The sequence below is a fragment of the Pleurodeles waltl genome, chromosome 10 (assembly GCF_031143425.1).
Source record: "Pleurodeles waltl isolate 20211129_DDA chromosome 10, aPleWal1.hap1.20221129, whole genome shotgun sequence".
Taxonomy (NCBI): Eukaryota; Metazoa; Chordata; class Amphibia; order Caudata; family Salamandridae; genus Pleurodeles; species Pleurodeles waltl.
This window is the reverse complement of record NC_090449.1, coordinates 599,679,997-599,704,178: the sequence shown is the minus strand read 5'-3', so window position 1 is coordinate 599,704,178 and position 24,182 is coordinate 599,679,997. Positions and strand designations below refer to the sequence as shown.

Here is a 24,182-nt window from a genome sequence, read left to right as displayed (position 1 = left end):
TCTGCACCACTATTGCAGTCCAACCCCCACTAAAATCCCCAACAGGACACTATCACATCACAGCACTACATTACTACACCCAAAACTCTATTAACACCCCTTGCTCCATACCCCCCCCCTTCCACTGACAGGGAAACTCAAGTCATCTTCTCACACAGGAATATCACCCCAGTACTGCTGCTGCATCTGTCAATGCATGTACCAACGTCTGGATTAAGAGGTATAATGTGGTTCGATCTCTCCCTCTACTGCCAAGTAGCAGAGGTGTAATGTGGTACGACCTCTTCTATACTGCTGAGTAGCATCTGTCAATGTATGTAACTCTCTTTTGGATTAAGAGGTGTAATGTGGTTCGACCTCTCCTGTACTGCCGAGTAGCATCTGTCAATGTTTGTAACCTCTCTCCTGGATTAGGATGTGTAATGTGGTTCAACCTTTCCTGTACTGCAAAGAAACATCTGTCAATGCAAGTAACCTCTCTTCTGGATTTAGAGGTGTAATGTGGTTGAACTTGTTCCTGTACTGCAAAGTACCTCACTGAAAATGATTCAACATTCCCACCAGTGAGCACAATTTGTGAATAAACACAAATTTCATGCTCAGTATGCAAAAGGTTTTAGCGCTTAGTGTGACTTATCTATTCACTCAGCCTCACACTCATGCATCTATTCAACCACCCATTGACTAATTATTGCATTCTTCAGTACGATACCATAAATACAAAAAGTTACCACAGTAGCCAGACACCTTTATTAGCTTATCCTCTGCTTGTTTTCACTGCTGCACATGCACCAATGTGTTCATCTTGCAACAGTATACACATGTCTCTTTTCTAAGCCTTGTTACACCCTACCCCTACCATGACGTCACCCTCAGAAGTGACCACATGCACGATGTCTTTCCTTTGGTGGTTGCCAGTATTTTGACTGCATGTTAGTTTTGTGCGTAGATTTGTGCTTCCTTTTTAGATTTCACCTGCACAGCACGCTTGCGCGCTGTGCTTGTGAAGTCTTATGTTACTAACAAAGAAAAATCTTAAAGGGGGCTTAAAGCCCTCCTATTTCTTACCTCTACTTACCATTGGCTGATCTCACATGGCTCCCTCATCACTCTTCTTACCCTTGACTGGCTCCCACGTGGGTCTCATTTGCTTGCTTCATATTGGTCAGTACCTCTTTACTTACCATTGGCTGGCTCCCAAGTGGGTCTTATTTCCATGCTTCCTATTACTCAGCAGCTTCTCCTTGCCTGTGGCATCTTCCAGCTGTTCGGATTCTTCATCCATGCGGTGGCCGTGGGACCAAGTACTGCTTCCGGTGGCCACTGTCCTTTCACTGGCAAGCAGGTACTCTTTTTTTTTTTTTATTATTCACTTCTGACCATGCACTGAGAGTGCATGTGTCTGAAGTCTCTCGCTTGCACCAGCCCCTCTCCAGCTTGAAATGGGTCTGCGGCTTGTATGCTTTTATGAATAGTCCCCAATGTGTTCCATCCTATGATAGCTGCTCTTCAAAAGGGGCACCTTCTAAAGGGAGCCCAATATCGCGTGGCACACAGTTGGGGGATGAGCTTGAAAGCATGCCTCCATAACTTAAAGCTGAAACTCGGTAGTAGCTCACGTAATGGATATGCTTTGCAGCATCCAGATATTATTAACCAGTTAGGTGCGTGGGTACATATTTTATCAGTGGTAGGAAATTGTGGTGAATGTACATTTGCTAGCGGAATTCGTAACGTGATTGGCTGAGGTGCGCTTATCTGTTTTTCTTTGACTGTGGGTGATTGCAAACTGTATGGTAGTTTATGCTTAGCTGTATAAGCTCCTACGCGTCTGCCTCCGGTCCGGAAGGAAGTGGGCGGGGGGCATCCGGATCTCTAGTGACATCAACATAGAGACATGCTGAGCACCTATAGTTAACCACCTTTGTTTGATGAGTGGTATCTGGGTGAGAGCCTTGTGTTACCAGAGATCGGCAACTCTGCTAGTGAGTTTTATATCCCAGAACACCCCCCCCCCCCCGTTAATGGGCTCGGTACATTGGAAACAGCAACACGTCTAAGGTCTCATTTTGGAAGCTCCTGCTCATTACTTTTTTAAGTGATCGCGTGCTTAATCCCATTCACATATTAGCCCTGGCAAATAATTGCGCTCGGTGGGTGTTAATGTTTATTTGCCCGGTCTGCATTGTGCCCACTCTGAATGTAACATTGTAGTTTTCTGTAGGGTCGGATGGAACTAAAGTGCTTTCACTGCAACTTATTTTAACCGGCCGACCTGTTTACCTCTTCCGGAGCAATAGCAAGTAATCAAAACCTGGTAGTGGGGGTGGCTCAGATAGTTCAGTTCCCCAGGACCGTAGACCCGGCCTGCTGCTGTGCCCTTGCTGCCGGTTGCAGTGCGCCTCTTCAGTTCAACCTCAGAAGATTCATCCTAAGGCGCAGCGCTTGGGGCGCTCTCCACTGCCTTGAGCCACTCTGCTTCCAAGGATGTCATGCTCTGCTTTCCGTGCCTGAGTCGAGGCTAAATCATTGACGCTACCAGGACTGGTTTTCTTGGGTGTATGAGGTGCTGAAATGATGTGCACACCCATTTATCCTTGCATTATAAGAAAACTGAATTACAGGAAAATCATTTCTAGCGTGCATTGGTCTTGAACTCCAGGCAGTTACAACGTGATGCATTATGTGTGAGCTCTGAAGACCATCACTTGCAGCACAAATTTGCTAAATCAAACAGCGGGTGATACACACCTTGTGACAATAGACTCCTGCTTTTTCGAGCAGTAAAGTGTGTTGTTTTATATATCGCTGGCGCTTCTGCTGTAAATAAAAGATGCAACTATCACTTAATCGATGGTACTACTTTTACCGATCTCCTGGAGAATGGAAGTCTGCGCCTGCCTCTGCACATGACCTACGTGTTACTTCAAAGTAAAGTCCTAGTCAATTAACTACTTTTCTTGTATGCTAAAGGTAGCCTCACGAGAAGAGTGGAGCTTGACAGAGCACAGGTGAACAGTGACGATTTCTTTTCTCTTTCCAAGCATGGTATTATTTTATTATGGAACCGTGTATTTCAATCCCTCTTCTGTGCCCTGCACTGGATAAACATTGATTCAGGAGTGATGGCATATTGAACAAAGGATTCAAATACCTGTTTGACAGCAAGGGTTTAAGTGGGATGAAAAAAAGATGTTGGGGTGGGGTCTTTAAAAGGTACGTGGCATATGTAATTAATGGCGTGCGTTAAATACAGAAACTATATTTTTGAAATTCCCATAGTGTGTCACTCAACTGGTATTTTCGTTCCTCTCTGAGCTTTTTCTTATTCCATCCAGCCATGTAACAACTGACATGCGTTTAAAACCAACCAGGACTGTTGTCTTTGTCAGTAGTTTTTAGCTGTTTAGGATAAACGTGTAACCACAACTATTTTGTTGTGATATTCAAATTCTAAAACAGTGTGACTGTAAATTAAACATCATTGAGGCCTGTGGAAGGGTTAATGACCTTCAGAGTGTATGTCGCTTTATGTTCCCTGCATGCCATACACGGGCACCCTTTTTTCATGCCTCTTCTCGTCAGTCTGCATATCTTACACCTTATCTCTTTCCTCTTCAGCACCCTCTCTTCACTCTTTTCAGAATGCCCTTCCTTGCATCTCCTTCACCACCCCTGAAACACAAAATGCTCCCACTCACCTGTAAGCACTACATTTTCTTTTACTTTCGCTTCTTTAATAATTTGAAAACTGGGAACCCACTTCACACACATCTATGGAAAATTATACTTGTAGCTGAAATACATGACCATTGCTCTGTGTGCTCTGCAGAGAGGTCAAGGATTGGATGGCCATGTATTGTGGACACCTTTTTAACCCAGTAACAGCCACTGAGAGAAACTTGCACTGCCTTCCCCTCCTCGACTCCAGAGCTCTCAATCGTGGCCCATTATCAACACCTGTTCAAAGCATGCACCGTACAGAAGTAACATGCCACACGAAGAAAAACAGAAACGCAACATCCTGGAGATGAGAAACACAATTAGGGAATGCAAAAATAAGTTGAACTTGTGAAACATACACAGGAAATAAATCACTGACATAGATTATCTTATATTTAAAATCGAACAGTGTTTTTACCATTAAAGATAAGGATACGAATGTAGCGTAGCGCCCGAGAGGGACCCTTCCAATGTCTGTCTGTGCCTGTATTTTTTTTTTTTTTAACTACCCCGTCTTAGAACCGGAAGGACACAGCTCACTTACCCTTTGAAAGTTAAATTATTGTCATGCTTGACTTAAAAAAAAAACTTATCTCCCACTGAACTGCGGCAATTAGTTTGGACGTATGTTAATCGCGGCAATCTCAAAACAGCTCAGTCTGGGTAACTTGTAGATAGCACCAGATGTTTTGTGGGGAGACACATTGTGTTCGGTCCCCACTACATGCAGCCGTCATCTGGCAACAGCTCTGGCCAAAATGCATCCTGGGAGAGTGAGTTCACAGGCACCATGGTGTGGCTCTTAAAGCTCAGCTGCTGTTTCTCTCTCTTTGGTGTTGAACCCTGGTGCAACATTCTGACTCTGTACTCAGGACTGAAAGACAGGAAGAAGCAACTCAAGCCTAGGTGCCGGTAGCTTTTGTCCTATCGTTAGGAAGAGGCTTGTGTGGGGGATTAGGGTGACCTTGCTGGGTATATAATAGACTGGTCGCTGGGTGCAAGCACCATTTACTGGGCGTGTTACTGGGTCAGCCATGATGCGCCTTACTGGGCCAGTCATGATGCAGCATTGGGTTCGCTGAAACCATCATGTTTCCACAGAATGTGCTCCCTAAATTGCAGCATGTGCTCTTAGTGCAGACATTGGTCCATTGCAGCATTTGGCATGTCACTATGCCATTCTCCTACAGTCTCCTACATCACACTAGGTAAAATGCTGCTACTTACCTTCGTACCTCATCACAGTCCGGCCTTTAAACCCCAGTGAAAGTGTTATTTTGTGACCTTCCAAAACATCTCAGGACACTTTAATGAGGTATGTAAACTGGACCATGGCCAGATTCCTACAGTTTAGGGTTTGTAGCCTCGTCCTCTACCCAAAATACTCTGTCAAGACTAGTTAGCTGCCATTATTATCCTGGGACCCGGGGAGATAGTCACGCTAATCTTTTATCACCTTTGCCAATTTCAGACTGAAAGTGCTGCTTAACCTTATAATTACATTCATTTTTTAGGTTTTGCCTATGCATGCAAAATCTTGTGTCAATAGATTTTTTTTTTAAAGGGCTTAGAACCTGCCCCTTACTCACCTGAACTTGCCATTGACTTAGTCACATCATCACTCTAATATACCAGCTCCTGATTGGACAAAACGTTGTCTTCTTTGACTTCCTGCTTTGCCTTGCTGTCCATGCCGTTGAGTGGAGTCTGGACGAAGTACAGCTTCCGGTCACTGCCAGTGGCTACTGACCAGTGTCTTCCGCTAGCTACTCGTCAATTTGCAGGTACTTTTTTCTTTTTTGGAGTGAAGGGAAACTTCTTTTCTACATTTGCTGAAGCTGTGAACTTCTCAACTCCCATCTAACCAGACACATGACAGCTGGAGCTACCGCTCGCTGCCCTGGATCATACTTCCATATTTACTAGCCCAAGACCTTCTTACTGGGGTGCACGTGTTCAGAATACCATACCTATTTAGGCGATGGAAAAGGCTAACTGTAGTCTTCTTTCATTGTGTTTGGATAAAAGACTCTTGCCCTCTTGCTTGAAGTTTTTAACCTGAGGGGCATGCATGTGTGTCTTGTGTGCGACTGTACATGCCACGGTACAATATGTGGGATTAAGCTGCATCTTCTAAGTGTGCGCGAATAACATTGTTAAAGAATGGACACTGTTGACAGATCACCTCTTGCCTCCTGTGTGTAGTTACATTCAGCTTACATTACCATCTAGCCTGTGTGCCTGCAGGTGTCTGCAGCACTGGAGCAGTGGGTTGCCACTTGTTATGGAGCCCATGCCGAGAGGCGCCCATCGGTGGCCATAGAGCTGCGCCGCTGTGGCTTCTGTGCATGTCCCGGCGCGACAGCTGCTGCTGTTCTGCATTCTTGCTGGCATCCTTCCTATTGCTGCCTCTTATTCTCTCACTTTGCTTTTGTGTTTTCTGACCACAAAGCATTATGATAGTGTGCAACATGTCTAAAATAACATTGACAAAACCAATTGACCTCGCATATTTGAAACCTATTGGCTTTTCCAATACTTGTTAATATAGCATCCAGTGGCAGAACAGGCTCTAGGCGCTGAGACGTATTGAGAGCTTTACATGACAAGCAAGTTAAATGTAGTCTAAATAAATAACATTATTTGAGATCAGAACCTTGAAAATCTAAGGTGCTGCCAGGCCTTATTAGGTATCCATGTGTGTGGTATGAGTATATTCGAATCTAGTTGATAGGCAGTTTGGTGCTGAGCAGGGCCAAAGGAACAGATGCAATGAGCTAGAGTCTGGGTTCTGAGAGCAGAAGCGGACAGTCACAGCAATGTCATGCAGAAGCCTAGTTCTCCAGACCTTCAAACCTCACTTACAGACCGCCGATGAATCCATTTTTGCACACTTGTTCATGTGAATTAATTGTCTCAGTTTTGATGTTTAGGGAAGATGCTGGATAAGCAGAGTTCACAGTTGATGTTGACATGTGAGGCTGCACATATTGCAGACTGGACTGTGGTCAGTGTGTTCAGATTCTATATTTTATAGTAGTAACCAGTGTTTTATATCCTGCTTCATGCAACACTCCTGCTGTTAGTAAGCCCTGCAATAATAATATTGAGAAATGTAATTGTGCTAAATTGACCAACCTCTGGAAGATGGAATCATGAGTTGGCCTGGATGAGATTTGAACTTGTGAACTGCAGATGTCATGGGTGGGTGTTTAACTCACAGATATCTTTCCGTAACAAATGGTTTGCCTCTGACCTGTGTGCTAGTACTGCCAAATAGGTTGTAGCCTAAACAGCCGCTGGCTACAGCCTGCAGGTATGCCAACCAGGTGACTACAGATGTCATTGCCTAGCTAAGATCCTAGCTTTAAAACCGCTTCGACGGGATTTGGGCTCTTAAAGTTCTCTGTTGTAATCGCCGAACAAAGCTAGCTACATTACTTAGCAACCACCATCTTTGCCTTTCTGGCTTTACTTCCTTAATCCACTTGCAGCTGGATCCACGCTGCCTTGAGGAAAGCTGACAAAAATAAAGACAACAAGATGAGTTATAAGGAACTCAAGAGTTTTATGAAAGCAGTGAATATTCAAGCAGACGACAGCTACGCCAGGTACATCTTTCAGGTAAGAGGCATTGATTGACGTAGTGCATGCATGTATTTTATTATTGAGTGATTTGTGTAGGTTGCCTAAACGTCTGTTCCAAAATTTGCATTTTGCGTGGATGGCTATTAAAAAGTATTAAAAACTAGGATGGAAACTCGGTGTTTGAAACAGGAGATTTAATGTTCCGTATGTCCATGTGTTTCATCTGTAGCCCTTATTTGGGCACGGATAGGTTTGGTGTAGCCACAGCGTTCCTTAAAAGTCCAGCTCAAATGTTTTAGATCGTGTAATAATTACCAGATTATCCACAAAGTGTCAGGCTCTTTCCTCATGTGGTCACACAGTCACCATTTTATATTGTTACCATACATGGTGCTACAAAGTGAAGTCGCTCCCTGATGCAAGGCACAACTCAAATAATATATAACTATAATAAATAATGTTGGGTCAGGTGCAACGCATGGTATGTCACCAATGTCAATTGGTATTTCATATAAATATTAAAATATGAAAATATATGCACATTTGTACTGCCTACAACACGAGTTGGACAATGTGCCGTCTGCTTGTACGTTTGGTAGACGTAGACGTCAGCACATAATGTTAGATTGAGCAGAAAGAAGGTCGTGTAGGCCACTTGCCCTTACCAGCACCATTTTATGATGCTGATGGGCCGTGGAGATTAGCGTGAAGGCAAACTAAGAGTTAAATAAATGCTCTCAAATTAGCTCTGCCGAGAGAGTTTGGGAGCTGCAGCACTGGTATGTTCCTTTTTAGGGCTGGTTGGAGGTAGCGTTAGCTGGTCAGCTCATATAATCACAAAAAACAATTAAAAAGCAGCCTAGAGAAAGATTTTGGATCAACCCATTTGTTGTTTCCCCTTATTTAGGGGCGTTTAGTAGCTCAGAATTTGTTATTCTGCCTATGAAGAGCTTCCATTGCTCAGAAGTGGTAGAACATGGTTAATGCTAACCACTCTCGCGCACAGCAACAAGTGGCTTTGCATGCATGGCGTGGCCCATGACAAACACATTGTGTAGGTATTTACATTAGGCACTCTGACACACACACCGTAGGAATATAATATACTTCCTGATAAGTGTAATACTAAGGAAGGGGTTGACATTGTGAACGCTGACAAGTAAAATAGGTAGGGTGCATTGTGAGCATTCTGATAAATACAATCAGAAGGGATTTTATTTTGTAAACACCCTAAGGAGGGGCTTAACATTTTGCAACACTGAGAGGCCTTTACAGACAGATCTCTAATTCAGGTGGGGGGGGGGCTAGAGTGGTCTTGTTTTCATTGTGTATATTTGTAATTTTATTTTTAGTATTTAGTTATATGTGAATTAAATGATTTTTTGTTGTATGCTTTGCAGAGCTCTTAGTTTTTAAATACACCACCTTCCTGAGAAAGCTTTGGATTACTTTCCGACTAACCTGAGGGTCAAGTGTTAAAAGGGTGTACCTGGTGCTCAGTTTGAATCCAGTAGAAAGGTGCCATCTGGGTAAAATACTCCAGTTGGCATGATTTGAGTTCAGTAACCCCTAACTAACCCCCCAACCTGTTCCCTCTTTGTTACAATGTTTTGCTTTTGCCAACTCACCGGAAGAATCCATTTTTGCTGCTGTCCTTATGCCCAGCACCTGCTGCGGTGGCACCACAAGCTCCGGCAGCTGCAGAGCCAGTTGCAGCTGAAGGAACACCGAGGTGTGTCATGCCATGTGTGGTGCGGTGTGGCAGGGCGTGCAGTGAAATCCAATCCCTATTTCAAAGATGGCTGCCACGTCCAAAAGAGATCACACACTGATGTATGACGTTGGCCTATGGATTGTGCATGTAGTAAACATGCAAATGGCTGAGGCACTTTCGTGTGCTCCATGCCAGTCCCCCAGTGGTGACTGCATTATGTTTTGTTTTGATCGCTGTGGGGCTTCCCTTAGAGTCACTGCTCCTCTGATGTTAGCTGTGGGTGGGGGTGATGATGTGTTGTGGTGGTTTATCAAGTTGTGAGGATGCCGCGTTTGCTGCTTAAGCGAGACCGTGCTACCCGGTAGATGCACCATACAGTGATCCTAGGTGGTGGCAAAAATCCTGCTGCAATCAAGCTCACTTCAGGGAGAGGAACTGCTAGAAATATCTGCAGCATTGTTCATATGAGGCTGGAGCAAGGTCTTGGAGCAGAGGGTGGCGGTGCACCACTGTGCCCAAGGAGAAAGGGATGAGACTGTAAAAAACTCACGGCGGAAAAGCAAGGCAGCCTAAAAACTGGCCATGCTTTCACGTCTCTCACACAGTGCCAGTCACAAAATACCCAAAGTACTTTTACATAATACCTAAAGCAGTTTTGTTCCACGTCACATACATTCAGTCTGGCACTATCGCAGCGCTACCAGGACCAGGATTAGTCACGCATTAATTACAATAATCAAAACCCTCACTGAGTAGCTCACTGGCACCACTGAAAGGATTATTTGACCCCTTCTACACTAGCAGTCTCACACTCTCATTAGCACTCACAAACAAGCAGCCACCCTCTTCACAGGTTAGCAGTCTCATAACCAAGAAAACACTCTCAGGCATCCACTGAGCAGATTTCACACACGATTGGAAGCACTCCTGCACCTCTTACAGACTGGCATTGACACACTGCTGACAGTGCTCACAGACTATCACACATTCCTGGGAACGCTCACACCCTCTCAAACTAGCCACAAAGCCAGCGAGTCTGGCCGACAAATGAAAATGTTTTGTGTGTGTGTGTAAATGCAAGAATGAGTCTTTGGGTGGATGAATAGATGCATGCGTGTACGTGTGACTCTCTGAGTACATGGATTATGAGTGACTAAGTGCATGAATAGATGGGTCACCAACTACATGGATGAAGCTTTAGGCACTTGAGGTTATAATGCAGACCTGTTGGCCAATACTTTAGTATCACATGGGAGCCACAAGTTCTATTAATGTACGGTGTGTATAGCATTCCTGTATTTGATCTTTTAGCATATTGTTGCCGTTGAAGGAGCACGGAATTCTGGAAAGATGGTAGAATACAGCGCTTAGTGTTATTCAGTTCTGAGGTCTGTAAAATCTAAAATAGCACAGTTTACAATCAGCAACAAAAACAATAGAATCGAAGTGAACACTCAAATCGAGAAGGAAATAAATTCACACTTCCAGTTCTATGATTATGTACACAGAGTCCCAGCAGCATGTTGTGAAAAACAGCTCAAATCCACATAATGCTAACATTTAAAAAACATACCTGATTTATGTGCCAGAGGTTGCCAGAACAAGCACACTCTGCCACGCAGGACGGATTTGGGTGTGGTTGGTCCCTGTCTGTAATGTCACAGATCATCTAGAAAACGATTCAGTGCATCAAGCACGACTAAGAAGGATTTATCATTTCCAGCCATCACTGCTTCCATTCTAGTTGAGTAGTAGTAAGTTTTAGATATGTGTCAACATGGGTCCTGACCTTGCTCTGCAGTACGGACTCAAGCTGCTCCTCATTGGTGAAACCCAATAATACCAAAGCGTTTCCGGTATTGCTTGTGTTCCCGCCATTTCAGGTGGGACATGGCTAAGCTGTTTGTGCTGGATTGCCCAAAACAGAGCCTGTTAAACTCACCAGCTGCTAGCCCATCACTTAACTACCTTTCATTTGAAAGAACATTGAAAAAGCAGCCGCCACAACTTCAAGGTCACATTAGTGCCACCCACCTCTTGCCACTCTACCTATTAGGTGTCCGCTTGCCCTGCAGCATGGAGACACCTACCTTACAAATGGAGATAATGCACACCTGGTTCATTTACGGATGACCCCTGCCTCCTGATACTGCTGGATATTTCAGTGCAGCACCCCAACTCATACACACTCTCAAGTTGCGGATAGGGTTCACTTGCAATGTTCTTCACTGGTTCTCTTCCTCCCTATCCAACTGACATCTATTTGCTAACATGGTCACCTCTAGGTCTCAGAAGATTCCTATCACGTGCGTTTGATCTTGTCCCTCATAATTTGTAGCCTCTACATGGTGCCCCTTGGGACTCTGCTCACCAGCAACAGCATCAAAATTCACCCCTACACTGATGACACTCAACTACAATTGAAAGAGTCCTTTGCTTCATACTTCCACTGCCTGCATTTCATCCAGACCTGGATGCACCGAAACAGAACTGTTAGTTTTTAACAAGCAACAACTAATCCAAATCTGGCTTATTGACATGAATCTGAACAGATTCAAATCCTGACTTTCATCCAGTGCCAGGCCAGTCAGATTCCCTGAACAAGACCTCACTTTGAAAGAACACCTCACCAAGAAAACCAGGACAGCCTGGTGGTGCCAGCTCTTTCCTAAAGAAAGTAAAAACATTCCTTTCAGAAAGTGACTTCAGAACTGCCGTTCAATCCGTCTTATTTTTGCTTCTAGATGTTATCAATGCCCTCAGAATATCAGAATCCTCACTGTCTACTTCTAAGGACGTTCTACACACGGCAGCATACCTCATCAAAGACCTGAAAAAATATGCCCACAACATCCCCCAACCTTGATGAAGCATCACTGGTTGCACTTGCTAGCCAGCACCATCTTTAAAACCAGCTGCATTATCTACAAAGGTACTACAACCAGCATTCCTGCATGGCAGGCTAACAACCTCACCTTTTCAGGTGGCCCTTGGCAAATCTGCAGCTTGGGCACCATCAGGCTGGAAAAAAGAACAGCAAAAAAAAAAGAAAGGAAAAAAGCAACATACCTCCAGCTAATTCCCTGTGATTTGAAATGACATCCCTGTTCCATCAAGCCTACACCAAGCCTGCTTGAGGAAGGATCTGAAGACACACTTCTTTAAAGAACACCACATCACTATGTAGTAATAGTCTACTTTCACTCTTAGGAATCAGATACCCCAGGAATCAGATACCCCTCCAGTCTCACAATAACTCCATGTAGGAAGGTAGCCTCTTTCTAGCCTTGTATCCCCCCATTTTTGGCCTGTTTCTGAGTATATGACAGGGTGTTTTTACTGTCTCACTGGGATCCTGCTAGCCAGGGCCCAGTGCTCATAGTGAAAACCCTATGTTGTCAGTATGTTTGATATGTGTCACTGGGATCCTGCTAGCCACGACCCCAGAGCTCATAAGTTTGTGGCCTGAGTGTGTTCCCTGTGTGGTGCCTAACTGTATCACTGAGGCTCTGCTAACCAGAACCTCAGTGTTTATGCTCTCTATGCTTTTAAAATTGTCACTGCAGGCTAGTGACTAATTTTACCAATTCTCATTGGCACACTGGAACACCCTTAAGGCAGGAAGGCAGAACAAAGGATTTCCTCTGAGAGAAGGTGTTACACCTTCTCCCTTTGGAAATAGGTGTGAAAGGCTTGGGAGGAGTAGCCTCCCCCAGCCTCTGGAAATGCTTTGATGGGCACAAATGGTGCTCATCTCTGCATAAGCCAGTCTACACCGGTTCAGGGATCCCCCAGCCCTGCTGTGGTGCGAAACTGTACAAAGGAAAGGGGAGTGACCACTCCCTTGACCTGCACCTCCCAGGGGAGGTGCCCAGATCTCCTCCAGTGTGCCCCAGACCTCTGCCATCTTGGATTCAGAGGTGTTGGAGGCACAATGGACTGCTCTGAGTGGCCAGTGCCAGCAGGTGACGTCAGAGACCCCCTCTGATAGGTTCTTACCTCTCTTGGTAGCTAAACCTCCTTTCTTGGTAGCCAAACCTCCTTTTCTGGCCAATTATGGTCTCTCCTCTGAGGTATTCGCCAGATAACGAATGCAAGAGCTCACCAGAGTTCCTCTGCACTTCCCTCTTTGACTTCTGCCAAGGATCAACCGCTGACTGCTCCAGGACGCCTGCAAAACCGCAACAAAGTAGCAAGAAGACTACCAGCAACCTTGTAGCGCCTCATCATGCCGGCTTTCTCGACTGTTTCCTGGTGGTGCATGCTCTGAGGGCTGTCTGCCTTCACCCTGCACTGGAAGCCAAGAGGAAATCTCCCGTGGGTCGACAGAATCTTCCCCCTGGTAACGCAGGCACCAAACTTTCGCATCACCGGTCCTCTGGGTCCCCTCTCATCCTGACGAGCGTGGTCCCTGGAACACAGAAGCTGGGTACAAGTGTCTCTCACAGTCCAGTGGCCCTTCTTTCCAAATTGGTGGAGGTAAGTCCTTGCCTCCCCACGCCAGACAGTAATCCTGTGTACTGCGTGATCTGCAGCTGCTCCGGCTTCTGTGCACTTTTCCAAGGATTCCTTTGTGCACAGCCTAGCCTGGGTCCCCAGCACTCCGTCCTGCATTGCCCAACTCGCTGAGTTGGACTCCGACGTCGTGGGACCCTCCTTCGTGACTCTAAGTCGACCGCTGTCCTCAGATTTTCTAAGTGCCTGTTCCAGTACTTCTGTGGGTGCTGCCTGCTTCTGCGAGGGCTCTCTGAGTTGCTTAGCGCCCCCTCTGTCTCCTCCTCCAAGGGGCGACATCCTGGTCCTTCCTGGGCCCCAGGAGCACCCACAATCCTCAACTGGGACTCTTGCAGCTAGCAAGGCTTGTTTGCAGTATTTCTGCCTGGAAACACTTCTGCAACCTCCAGCACGCCGTGGGACATCTTCCATCCAAAGAAGAAGTTCCTGGCCCCTTTCGCTGTTGCAGAATCTTCGGCTTCTTCCACCCGGAGGCAGCCCTTTTGCACCTTCTTCCGGGGTTTAGTGGGCTCCTGCCCCCCCTGGACACTTTCGTGACTCTTGGATTTGGTCCCCTTCCTTTACAGGTCCTCAGGTCCAGGAATCCGTCTTCAGTGTTTTGCTGGTGCTTGTGGTTCTTGCAGAATCCCCTATCACGACTATTCTGTCTTTCTAGGGTAGTAGGGTAACTTTACCCCTACTTTTCAGGGTCGTGGGGTATCTTGGACACCCTTACTGTTTTCTTACAGTCCCAGCGACCCTCTACAACCTACCATAGGCCTGGGGTCCATTCGTGATTTGCATTCCACTTTTGAAGTATATGGTTTGTGTTGCCCCCAGGCCTATTTCTACCTATTGCATTCTATTGTGATTCTACATTGTATGCACTACTTTTCTTACTGTTACCTACCTGTTTTGGGTTTGTGTGCATATAATTTGTGTATGTTACTTACCTCTTAAGTGAGGTTATCCACTGAGATACTTTTGGCATATTGTCACTAAAATAAAGTACCTTTATTTTTAGTAACTCTGAGTGTTGTGTTTTCTTATGATATTGTGCTATATGGTATAAGTGGTATAGTAGGAGCTTTGCATGTCTCCTAGTTCAGCCTAAGCTGCTTTGCCATAGCTACCTCTATCAGCCTAAGCTGCTAGAAACACCTCTATTCTACTAATAAGGGATAACTGGACCTGGCACAAGGTGTAAGTACCACAAGGTACCCACTATAAGCCAGGCCAGCCTCCTACACTCCATCTTTGTCTTTGATCCTGGGCACTGTACAAATACCACACATCTACATATTTGCATACATGTTGTCTCTTTTTGGGTTGTCGTCAAGACTGATTTGCATTTTGTTGCACTCAGTTTGTGATGTCACCGACAAAATAAACTGATGAAATGTACCCAGTGTATTTGCCAGTGATTTCTCTTGGTTCCAGCATTTTCACCCACTATTCTTTTGCTTTTTATTTGACTTTAATTCTCAGCAGCTACACACTGATATTGTATTTGAAGTAGTTTTTTAAAGTGTACTTTGTTATGAAATACGACCTCTTGTAATCCTCAGAAATGCGACAAGTCACACACAGATGCCTTAGAAGATGGTGAAATTGAAGAGTTCTACAAGCTTCTCACTGAGCGGGAAGAGATAAACACCATATTTTCCAAGTACAAGAGTAGCGATGGACTCATGTCTGCTGATAACTTTAAGAAGTTTCTAGAACAAGAACAGCGCGAGACCTTTACCCTCGAATTTGTGCAGTCTCTCATCAAAGAATACGAGCCCAGCGAAACAGGTGAGTCTGAGCCCTGGGCTTTAAACTCGCTTGTATGTTAAGTCATGTGTCCTGGAATGAGTATGTGACTGCTGTGTGGAGTAGACCAAGGGTGTGTATTGTATTCTTTTTGTGCAGACAGTATGGGTTAGCTGGAACAATACTGAGGTGGTCTCCTATAGTGTGAAAATAATGTCCATTTAAATTTAAAGTATGTCTCTCACAGACACACCATAGAGAGTGGATCTCTTTATTTTTGAAGTTGTTTGACCATGTGTTTTGAGTTGATCATCGACTAATGTGAACCAGGAAACTGATTGGTTTGTTTAGTGGTGGTGGTCTGTCATCGTTTATAACGCGTTTTCCTAAATGTGGGCAGTCACCAAGAGAGAGCAGTCCATCTTTCCTCACCAGCATTTGCATGATTCATGTGTGTGTAGAGAAGTAGTACTAGATCAGCACAAGTGAAGCATGTATACTCACCCTTATTTGGAGGCTGTCACTCTCTTTTCAATCATAAACACACTCTTGGCACACTAAATACTACCATAATCTTCTGTAGCTTCGCCCTGTCAGCCCTAAAATGGTTTACTGTCCTTTCACTTTAATGGGATTACCCTCTTTTATATTGTTGGATACTGGATAGGTTGACGGGTATGCGGACAAGCAAGTATGCAAGTAACACCACATCGAAACATACTGAACAGGATCACCACACTCAGATATAACATTGCAATAAGCAAGGTTTATGCTAAAAACAGAATGTAATGTCCCACTGAAGTGTGTGGCACAGAATGGACCTTTAAGAGCGGATAATGCACTTCATATAAAGGTCCAATTCCACATCTCAGAATGTGACTTTTACCCCTAAAGCGCAACCAAATTTGAACTGGGGACGTCAGAAAGCCACTATATCTGTATGTAACCTGTTCCGAAATCTAGGGTCATCAGTATGCTGCATGATTGCAGAACTATTCATTCGCCAAGTCTGTGTGCGAGAGTCCAATCCAGTCCTATTTCTAGGTCTACCTCGACAGCACAGCTGCCTGCCAAAACTATTGGTATTGCTTCTTTAAAATATTTATGGGGTAGGCTTTAGCGTTGCCCGGTGGAGTATTTCTTTCCCACAATAAGCAATGGGCTTTTTGGTGTATCATTTTGCCACTTCTGGAATGCTTGCATGCAATACATGAGAGACTATTTTATGTCGCAAAAGTACACGCTTTACATTATTTATCTAATAAATAAATGCAATGTGAAGTGGAAGGGGTGGGACCCGAGCCCCATTTCTTCAAATTTGAACGCACGCCCGCTGCCGCGGGACGCACTGTGTAGCGGAAGGCGGAAGGGGCAGGACCTGAGACCCATTTCTTTAAATCTGATCGACAACAGCTTGGTTGGAGGAGCCTTAAGTCTATTCCAGGTGAGGTGTTCCACCGTAGTGTGCTAGTAGGGACCCAGCCGGTGAGAATTGAGGGGTCAACTGTGTTTAAGCAACCGTCGGAGTGAGGAGTTTGCAGAAAAGTTCGAAGTTGGTTTGAAATAAGAGCAAAAAGATGGGCAGACGGAAGGGGGCGGGAGCTCAAGAAAATCATGGCAATATTAAAACCCTAGATGGGTTTCTTCAAAAGGCCGTTGGAGCATTAGAAAAAGGGATAGAAATGGTCCATCGTCACTTAATTACCCCTACACTCTCAGCCCCTAGCTGCCAAGCCCTACAGCCATCACAGTCATCAGAGTCACAGTCTTCTGGATGATTCCACTGCCCCTTCGGTATCAATGCTGCCAATCCAGGGCCCTTCTAAGGGTGGTTCCCAAACTGCTGTCGACTCCAATAACAAAGGGAAAAGGAAACAAAGGGAGTCTATCATAAGGAACAAACAAACTCGTATTTCGAGCTCTCCTAATCCGGGCTTTGTTTCTGGTAATGATGATAATACAGTTCCCCAAGAAAGTGCTAATGGACGACCGGTAATCGATTATATAATGGAATCCATAAAAGAAGAGTTTACTAAGATGCTGCATCCTATAGTAGCTTGTCTCCAAGCGATAGAGGAGAAATTGGAAGGGCTTATTAAGACCCAGTTTGCCGGCTATTCCTCCTCAAGCAGACTTTTGATCTTATTCGTATCCCTCTCACTTGAGTCAACCCTGCATCAGTGATGGCAGACTTCCCGCATTATCGAGCAAGGGTTTTATCCTTCCCAAGAACCATGAGGGGGACTCACCCGACAGAGCGGTTATCATCTCAAAGGATAAGTATCCTAAGGTCGCCGCCCCTCTTTTAAAAGGATAGGAGGACTTGCTCTTTGTAATGACACAGCAATAAAAGTCTGTGCAGCTAATTTCACTCATGAGCATTTTGAACCAGGCTCTTCAGAGACAGTGCCGATTAACGGCGGGACTAGATCAAGAGCTTTACACCTTCCTCCGGAATCATGCCCATATGTTCTTGTTATTACTAATGTCCCCAAACTTAAAACCACCAGCCTGGAATCTTTTACCGATCTGAAAAACAAGGTCATACACTGGCTACATGTAAATGCAGGGTTTGCATTTCATATGGTACCTTCGATACTGATGGTAAGGAGGGTGAAGTGGGTGGGCTCCTTGGAGAAGCTAGGCAGGGGGGACTGTATTGTTATTAATTTTAATTCAGCTCGCTCTTGTCCAGCTCTTGTCCAGCAGCTCTCTTCAAATGCTCGCAGACCCTATCCCTTAGCAGGGGAAATTTCATTCACACCACCCACCCTGACAGATCCTTGTAATCTGGGAATTAGTGAGAATATTGTCTCAGGAGTCAGTGTGGAGGGGGGATCTTTTGCATTAAGTGCAACCTGCAACCCTGGGATTATTTCTCCTGTTAAGTCACTGGATACGAATAGGATTGTCCCCAAACCTAGCAGGGTGAGTAACCTCCAGGGTACGATAGAAAAGGGTTATGCAAGCCTGAGTAGCCCAGTATTGAACATGGGGGATACCAAGCTTTCTAGCTGTATTTCCCCTATTAGAGAGCAACCCCCGGGTGAAGCAAGGCAAGGAAATGCAGATGCACTTGATACTGTTCTTAGCTGGAACATAGCAGGGTTGGAGAACAAAATGCAAATTCCATGATGGGGCCAATTTATAGATGAACATCAGATATGTCTTTTCCAAGAAACATGGGCATTGGGGCCTAAATATAGATCTGGCTTCAAAAGCTACTGGGTTGCAGCGCGTAAGGCGTCCTTTGGGAGACCCTCGGGTGGGCTGTTTATATGGTTAAGCTGTTCTCTTAAGTGTCAGGTTGAAGTTGTAGATACCGGCTGCCCTGATTTACAGGCCTTAATCGTATCGGCCCTTAAGGAGAGACCTCTACTATTAATTAACATCTACAACAGGAGTGCGGGCAGTAATTATGAGTCTGACGCTTTGACCATACTGGACAGCCTCCTTCATAGCAACACCTCATCCCATTTCATCTTAATTGCAGGGGACTTCAACGTTACCTTTGAGCCCTATCCTCTGGTCCAAGAGTTATATAAAGAAGAGGATGCCTATTGGGGCATCCCCCAGTTAGTGTCAAGTAAAAGAACCAGAATGAACAGAATAGTGCACCAAGTTGCCGACATCACACTAACACATGGTCTCCGAGCTTGCAATGGTCGCTCCCATTCAGATGCCAACTCTCACCTCACTTTTAGGCGTGGAGCTCTTAGGAGTCAGATTGATTATATTTTACTTGACATCCGATTGTGGGGCCACATGATTGTCATGAGGGTGCAAGAACATGGAGAGAGTGACTACGATCCACTGATCTTATTGACCAGGGATCTGTTGCCTTGGCTTGAAGTCCCCCACTCTAAGGCATATGTACAACAGCTCGCCCTGACAAACAATAGACGTAGGGGGTTATTCCAACTTTGGAGGAGGTGTTAATCCGTCCCAAAAGTGACGGTAAAGTGACGGATATACCACCAGCCGTATTACAAGTCCATTATATCCTATGGGACTCGTAATACGGCTGGTGGTATATCCGTCACTTTACCGTCACTTTTGGGACGGATTAACACCTCCTCCAAAGTTGGAATAACCCCCGTAATGTTAAATGGGAGCCTATAAATACCTCCTCTGGTTCCCTTACATCAATATACAGTTTATTAGTAAATGGAGTATATGCTTTTGCATTTAAAGGACGGTGATGGGCTTGTAACAGCTCATACTGAACTGTTTAACTCTTTAAAGTATCTTTTCACAAAAGAGATTATCAGTAAACCTAGGAAAAAGTGTAGCGCAAGATGGTTTAGTATTATATGAAGGGAAGCCCAGCATAAGTTATTGGGAACCTTGAGAGGGGGCCACGCAGAGTATATAAGACTAGCAAGGAAGGACTACAAACAGGAATGTCGTAGAGCGTGCAGGAGTTGGGAGGAGGCCAGATGGGTAGCTATCCTGGAGACCGCAAAAGCTAACGATATTTCCATTTTCTGGAAATTGATAGCAGATGACAGTAAGATTCATCCCCCTTGCATGGCACCTCAATCCTTACTGCAGTGTGGGCTGAGCATTTTGGTCAACTATATGAAGGGTCACCCGAAGCTGGAACCTTGATGATAGTCTGACTTCCGGGGCCACCCCAATCAAATTCACTCTATCTGAAACCAAAGCTGCAATAATTTCACTGAATTGGGGAAAGGCCCCGGGTCCTGATAAGATCCCTGCAGACCTATATAAGACAAGACCTGATATTTGGGCACCTTACCTAAATTTAGTCTGTAATGCAGTCTCGGCAGGAGCACCCGTTCAACCCTCTTGGAAAGGAGCCGAGATAGTCCCCCTCTTCAAAAAAGGTAGTCCCAGTGATCCTGACAACTACCGTCCGATATGTTTACTTGACAATTCCCCAAAAATGTTTGCGAAGCAAGTTTTGTTCCACCTTGATGAATGGATTTCAGAGTCCGAAGCTATCTCTGATCTACAGGCAGGGTTTAGACCCGCAGTTAGTACCATAGATCAAGCCCTGAGGTTCCTAGCAGTCAAATGGAAGAATGTGGACTTGGGGGGGGGGAGGGTGAACTTGTATGTGGTTTTCATAGACCTCAGAGCTGCATTTGATTGTGTCCCCAGAAATTTGTTATGGTTGACACTATCCAATATGGGCGTTCCAAAAGGTCTCTTGAAACTTATTGTTTGACTGCACGAGAATACCTATGCACAAATTAGGTGTGGTAAGGACGGCGAACTGACAGACCGAGTAGCTATCAAAAGAGGAGTCAGACAAGGTTGTGTTCTAGCCCCTACCCTTTTTCTCTTAATATTTAGAGAATTGCATCAACCGTTCGCCCAAGCTGGCTGGGAAGAAAATACCGTCTGCTATATGCGGACGATACTGTCCTGCTAGCTGAATCACCAATGGGGATCCAATATTTGGTTAATCAATTTTGTGTTTTCTGTAGAGACTATGGGCTGGATGTCAATGTCAAGAAAACAAACTTATGATATTTAGTGCCTCGAGAAAGAGATTATGTGCAAGAATAGTAATGAATTCAATTTCTCTGGAAAGAGTCCCAGAGTTCGATTATTTGGGCATTAGGCTATCGGACTGTGGTAGATGGGAGGCAGCCATCAGTAAAGGGGTACTCATTATAAGTCAAAGAGGGCGGGGCATTAGTACGCAAAGCTAGAACTGCAGTGAGCCCCCCCCCTTTAATCCAATCTCCGAGATTTATAAAATCCAAATCCGTGCTGCGGCCCTGTACGGAGTGGAACTCTGGGGTTCCCACAGACAATTGGATATTTTACAAACCAAAGAAAATAACTTTCTCAGACATGTATCCTGGTTAGGGAAGGGCACACCAATGATCCCTCTCAGACTCGATTTAGGATTAAACAGCATCAAAACCACAGCGGGTCTGAGACCGCTTTTATACTGGATTCGATTATGGAAAACGGATGAACTTGAACCATTTAGGGTGGCAATAAGAGATCTCATAATATCCTCACAGGGATGGAAAAAAATCCTTTGGTTGAGGGAGAAGAAATCTGCTTGGGATAAGTTAGGTCTCCCTCACTTTTGGAAGTACCCCAAGTTGATTCCTGCTAACGCTAGACAACTTGTTAAAGGGAGGTACTGGGAGAAAACCAACGATGAGCCTTTCCATCGCAACGGGGTAGGTAGGTTAACAGCAGAGTTTTTGCAGGTTAAACATGAACCCCGGTCCGAGAATTTCATGGACCTCCCTATACCCGCACGTGCCCATGCCTTACTTCTTCAGCTAAGATATGGCACTTTACCTGTTAATAGCTTTACGGCCCGTTGGTCGACAAGTAATCCCACGACTGATAGATGTATATATTGCCACCAATGCAAGGAAACACCTGAGCATGTGCTGTTCTTCTGTCCCCTATATAAGATTCCTAAAGGGAGGTGTAAAGTTTTACTATTGCAGGACCATGCTAATGCTTTTAGAATATGCAAATATGATATGATCCACACTGGTAGTAAGCTCAATTTCCAAATATTTGTCTGCAGCTTGGTCTATCCGCCATAGGTTTACCCTAGCTCCGGGGCTATAAGCCGGACAGGTATTCTTTTGCTTATGGATGGGGACTTTAATCAGATTCATTTAGTCCTTAGATTTGTCATATATTGTAATTTTGATGGGAACTTTATTTAACCAATGTGTGGATTTTAAAAATCTTCAGATCACTGGGGGGCTTTAGGATATGATTTTTTGAATGTATGTTTTATCTCTAACTATTATTAATTAAGGGCCCTGGTGATTTTTTTGGTAACTTTTTATTTATTTATAGTGCAGTCTAACTGGCACTGAATGTAATCCAAAAGTGTGGACTATTTTAATAATTATCTACATAATCTAGTGTGAGAAGTTAAGGCCTTAGTAATTGGCATGCCATCTTATAAATTACAATGATATGATAAGAAATGTACCAGTCCACAAATCAATTATGTCACCGGTTTTAGTTTTAAGGGATGCAATAATTGTATTTATTTGAAAGATGGACACAAGGTTTTATCATTGCTATGTATGACTGTTTTACTGTATCCACAACTCGATCATTCTATTGGTTTTTAGTTTTAAGGAACATATTAACTGTATTTATTTGAACATTGGATACAAGTTTTTATCATTGTTATGTATGATTGTTTTATTGTATTCTAATGGTCTAAATTTCAGACCGAATAAATTAAAATAAATAAATGCATTGTATATATACAGCACTCTTTTCTTTTTGTTTGTCACGACAGTAGGCTTTATTAAAATATTTAAGTCAGAACTCAAAATGCAAGCCAGAATTATTGCGTGTTTTATTTGCATTCTGGTATCGGTTGTCTGTATTTTATATTGGGATAGACAATGCTACACGTTCCAGAATGCTGGTTAGCCAAGCATTAGCAAAGCCAGTCAGTCTTGCATGACCACTGCTTGTTTTGCTGCTGGTACTGGCTTTGCCTGTGGTGTTCGATTGCTGTGCAAGCATTGATAAGGCTAACAGCGACTGGCTGCCAATTTGGAATGTTATTTTATGTACTCCCAAAGTGGCTGTCGTGTTGTGTTGAGACTCAGTGTGACAACAATCTTTTAGTAGTTTCCAATAGGTATACAAAATAGCATTGTTATATTATTCCATAATAGCAGCTGTGCTGTGCCTAGAAACAAAACAACACCATCTTGGAAGCATACAAAATACCATTTAAAATGGTCGTTGTTATTGGTTTTGCCCATGCCTGTGTAGCAATTCAGCAAACATTGGCAAAATCACCACCAGCAGCAAGGGGTCAGCAGTGTGTCAGCATTGGAGGTGGAGGGAGAGGCGAAGACCAAGCTACACTAATGCTTGTGTCGTCAGCATAGACAGGGAAGTGCATGGTGTGGGTGTAGGAATGGCAGAGGCACTGTGGGATTTGAGTAGATTCCAAGGATGACTTTAGACCAGTGGTTCCCAACCTGTGGGCCGGGGACCCCTGGGGGTCCGCAAAGCCTCGTCAGGGGGTCCGCGGCAGCTTAAAAAATTTATTATTATTAGGTCCCAGCTATCAGTATTGACTCAGTGGGGGTTCCCCGGTTCCAATAATGATTCAGTGGGGGTCCCCGGGCTCCAGTATTGATAAAATGGGGGTCCACAGAAGTGAAAAGGTTGGGAACCACTGCTTTAGAGGTTTGGTGCTGACAGCCCGACTGGGAGAGACACACACCAATGCACGAGGAGAAAGAGGAAGGGCGTGACGTGCTTCTCTCGTTGAGTGCGAAAGTTCAAATGTCTCAGCAACATTCTAGCTCCTTGACGTCAGCAGGTGAAGGATACACTCAGCTTGTCAAAATCCTTCAAGTGTGAGACAAACACTAGAAAATGAATGAAAGCCATCCAATCACGACCATAGATTTGTAATAGACAATAAATACATCCAGAAATGGGCAAGAGGCAGACCCAGAACCCCCTAGAAATATATGTTAGAGTATTATTTGGAGTGCTGTCTGCCACCTACAGCTAAAGCTGTCTGTAGCAAGATCACAGTAATGGACTGGAGTGAGTGCATGTAGCTTTTCCAGCCAGGAGAAACAAAAATTGAATCCCTGACTAGTCGTCCAAGGAAAAGAAGTTTTGAAAGAATTGTCTGCCCACAACCACGCCTGGTAAATCTCGAGAAACACAAACAGAGAAGTTTATTTATGATGGCAAGAGCAAACATCTTGGAAACAAATAAAGGAAATAAGTGATTGTTTCAGAGGACTTCTGAGTTATGCTTACGCAGAAAGCCAACAGTTGAGACACCATATTGTTTTCTAATAATGATGACAAGAACAGATGAGAAATAACATGCATTCAAAATTCTCTAAAGTCTTGGGTAAGTGGAAGAGAATTAGCTGGAGGGTTTTTTAATGAC

At 44.4% G+C, this 24,182-nt stretch overlaps 1 protein-coding gene across 2 annotated transcripts in view; it reads left to right on the top strand.

Annotated features, from left to right (window-relative positions):
* PLCD1 (phospholipase C delta 1) overlaps positions 1 to 24,182 on the top strand; it is a 325,967-nt gene that overhangs the window by 165,278 nt on the left and 136,507 nt on the right. For both annotated transcript variants that reach the window (XM_069211057.1, XM_069211056.1), the window contains exons 4-5: positions 7,218 to 7,347; positions 15,088 to 15,316. In XM_069211057.1, coding sequence (XP_069067158.1) covers positions 7,218 to 7,347; positions 15,088 to 15,316 — 359 coding nt within the window. The remainder of the gene's footprint in view (positions 1 to 7,217; positions 7,348 to 15,087; positions 15,317 to 24,182) is intronic.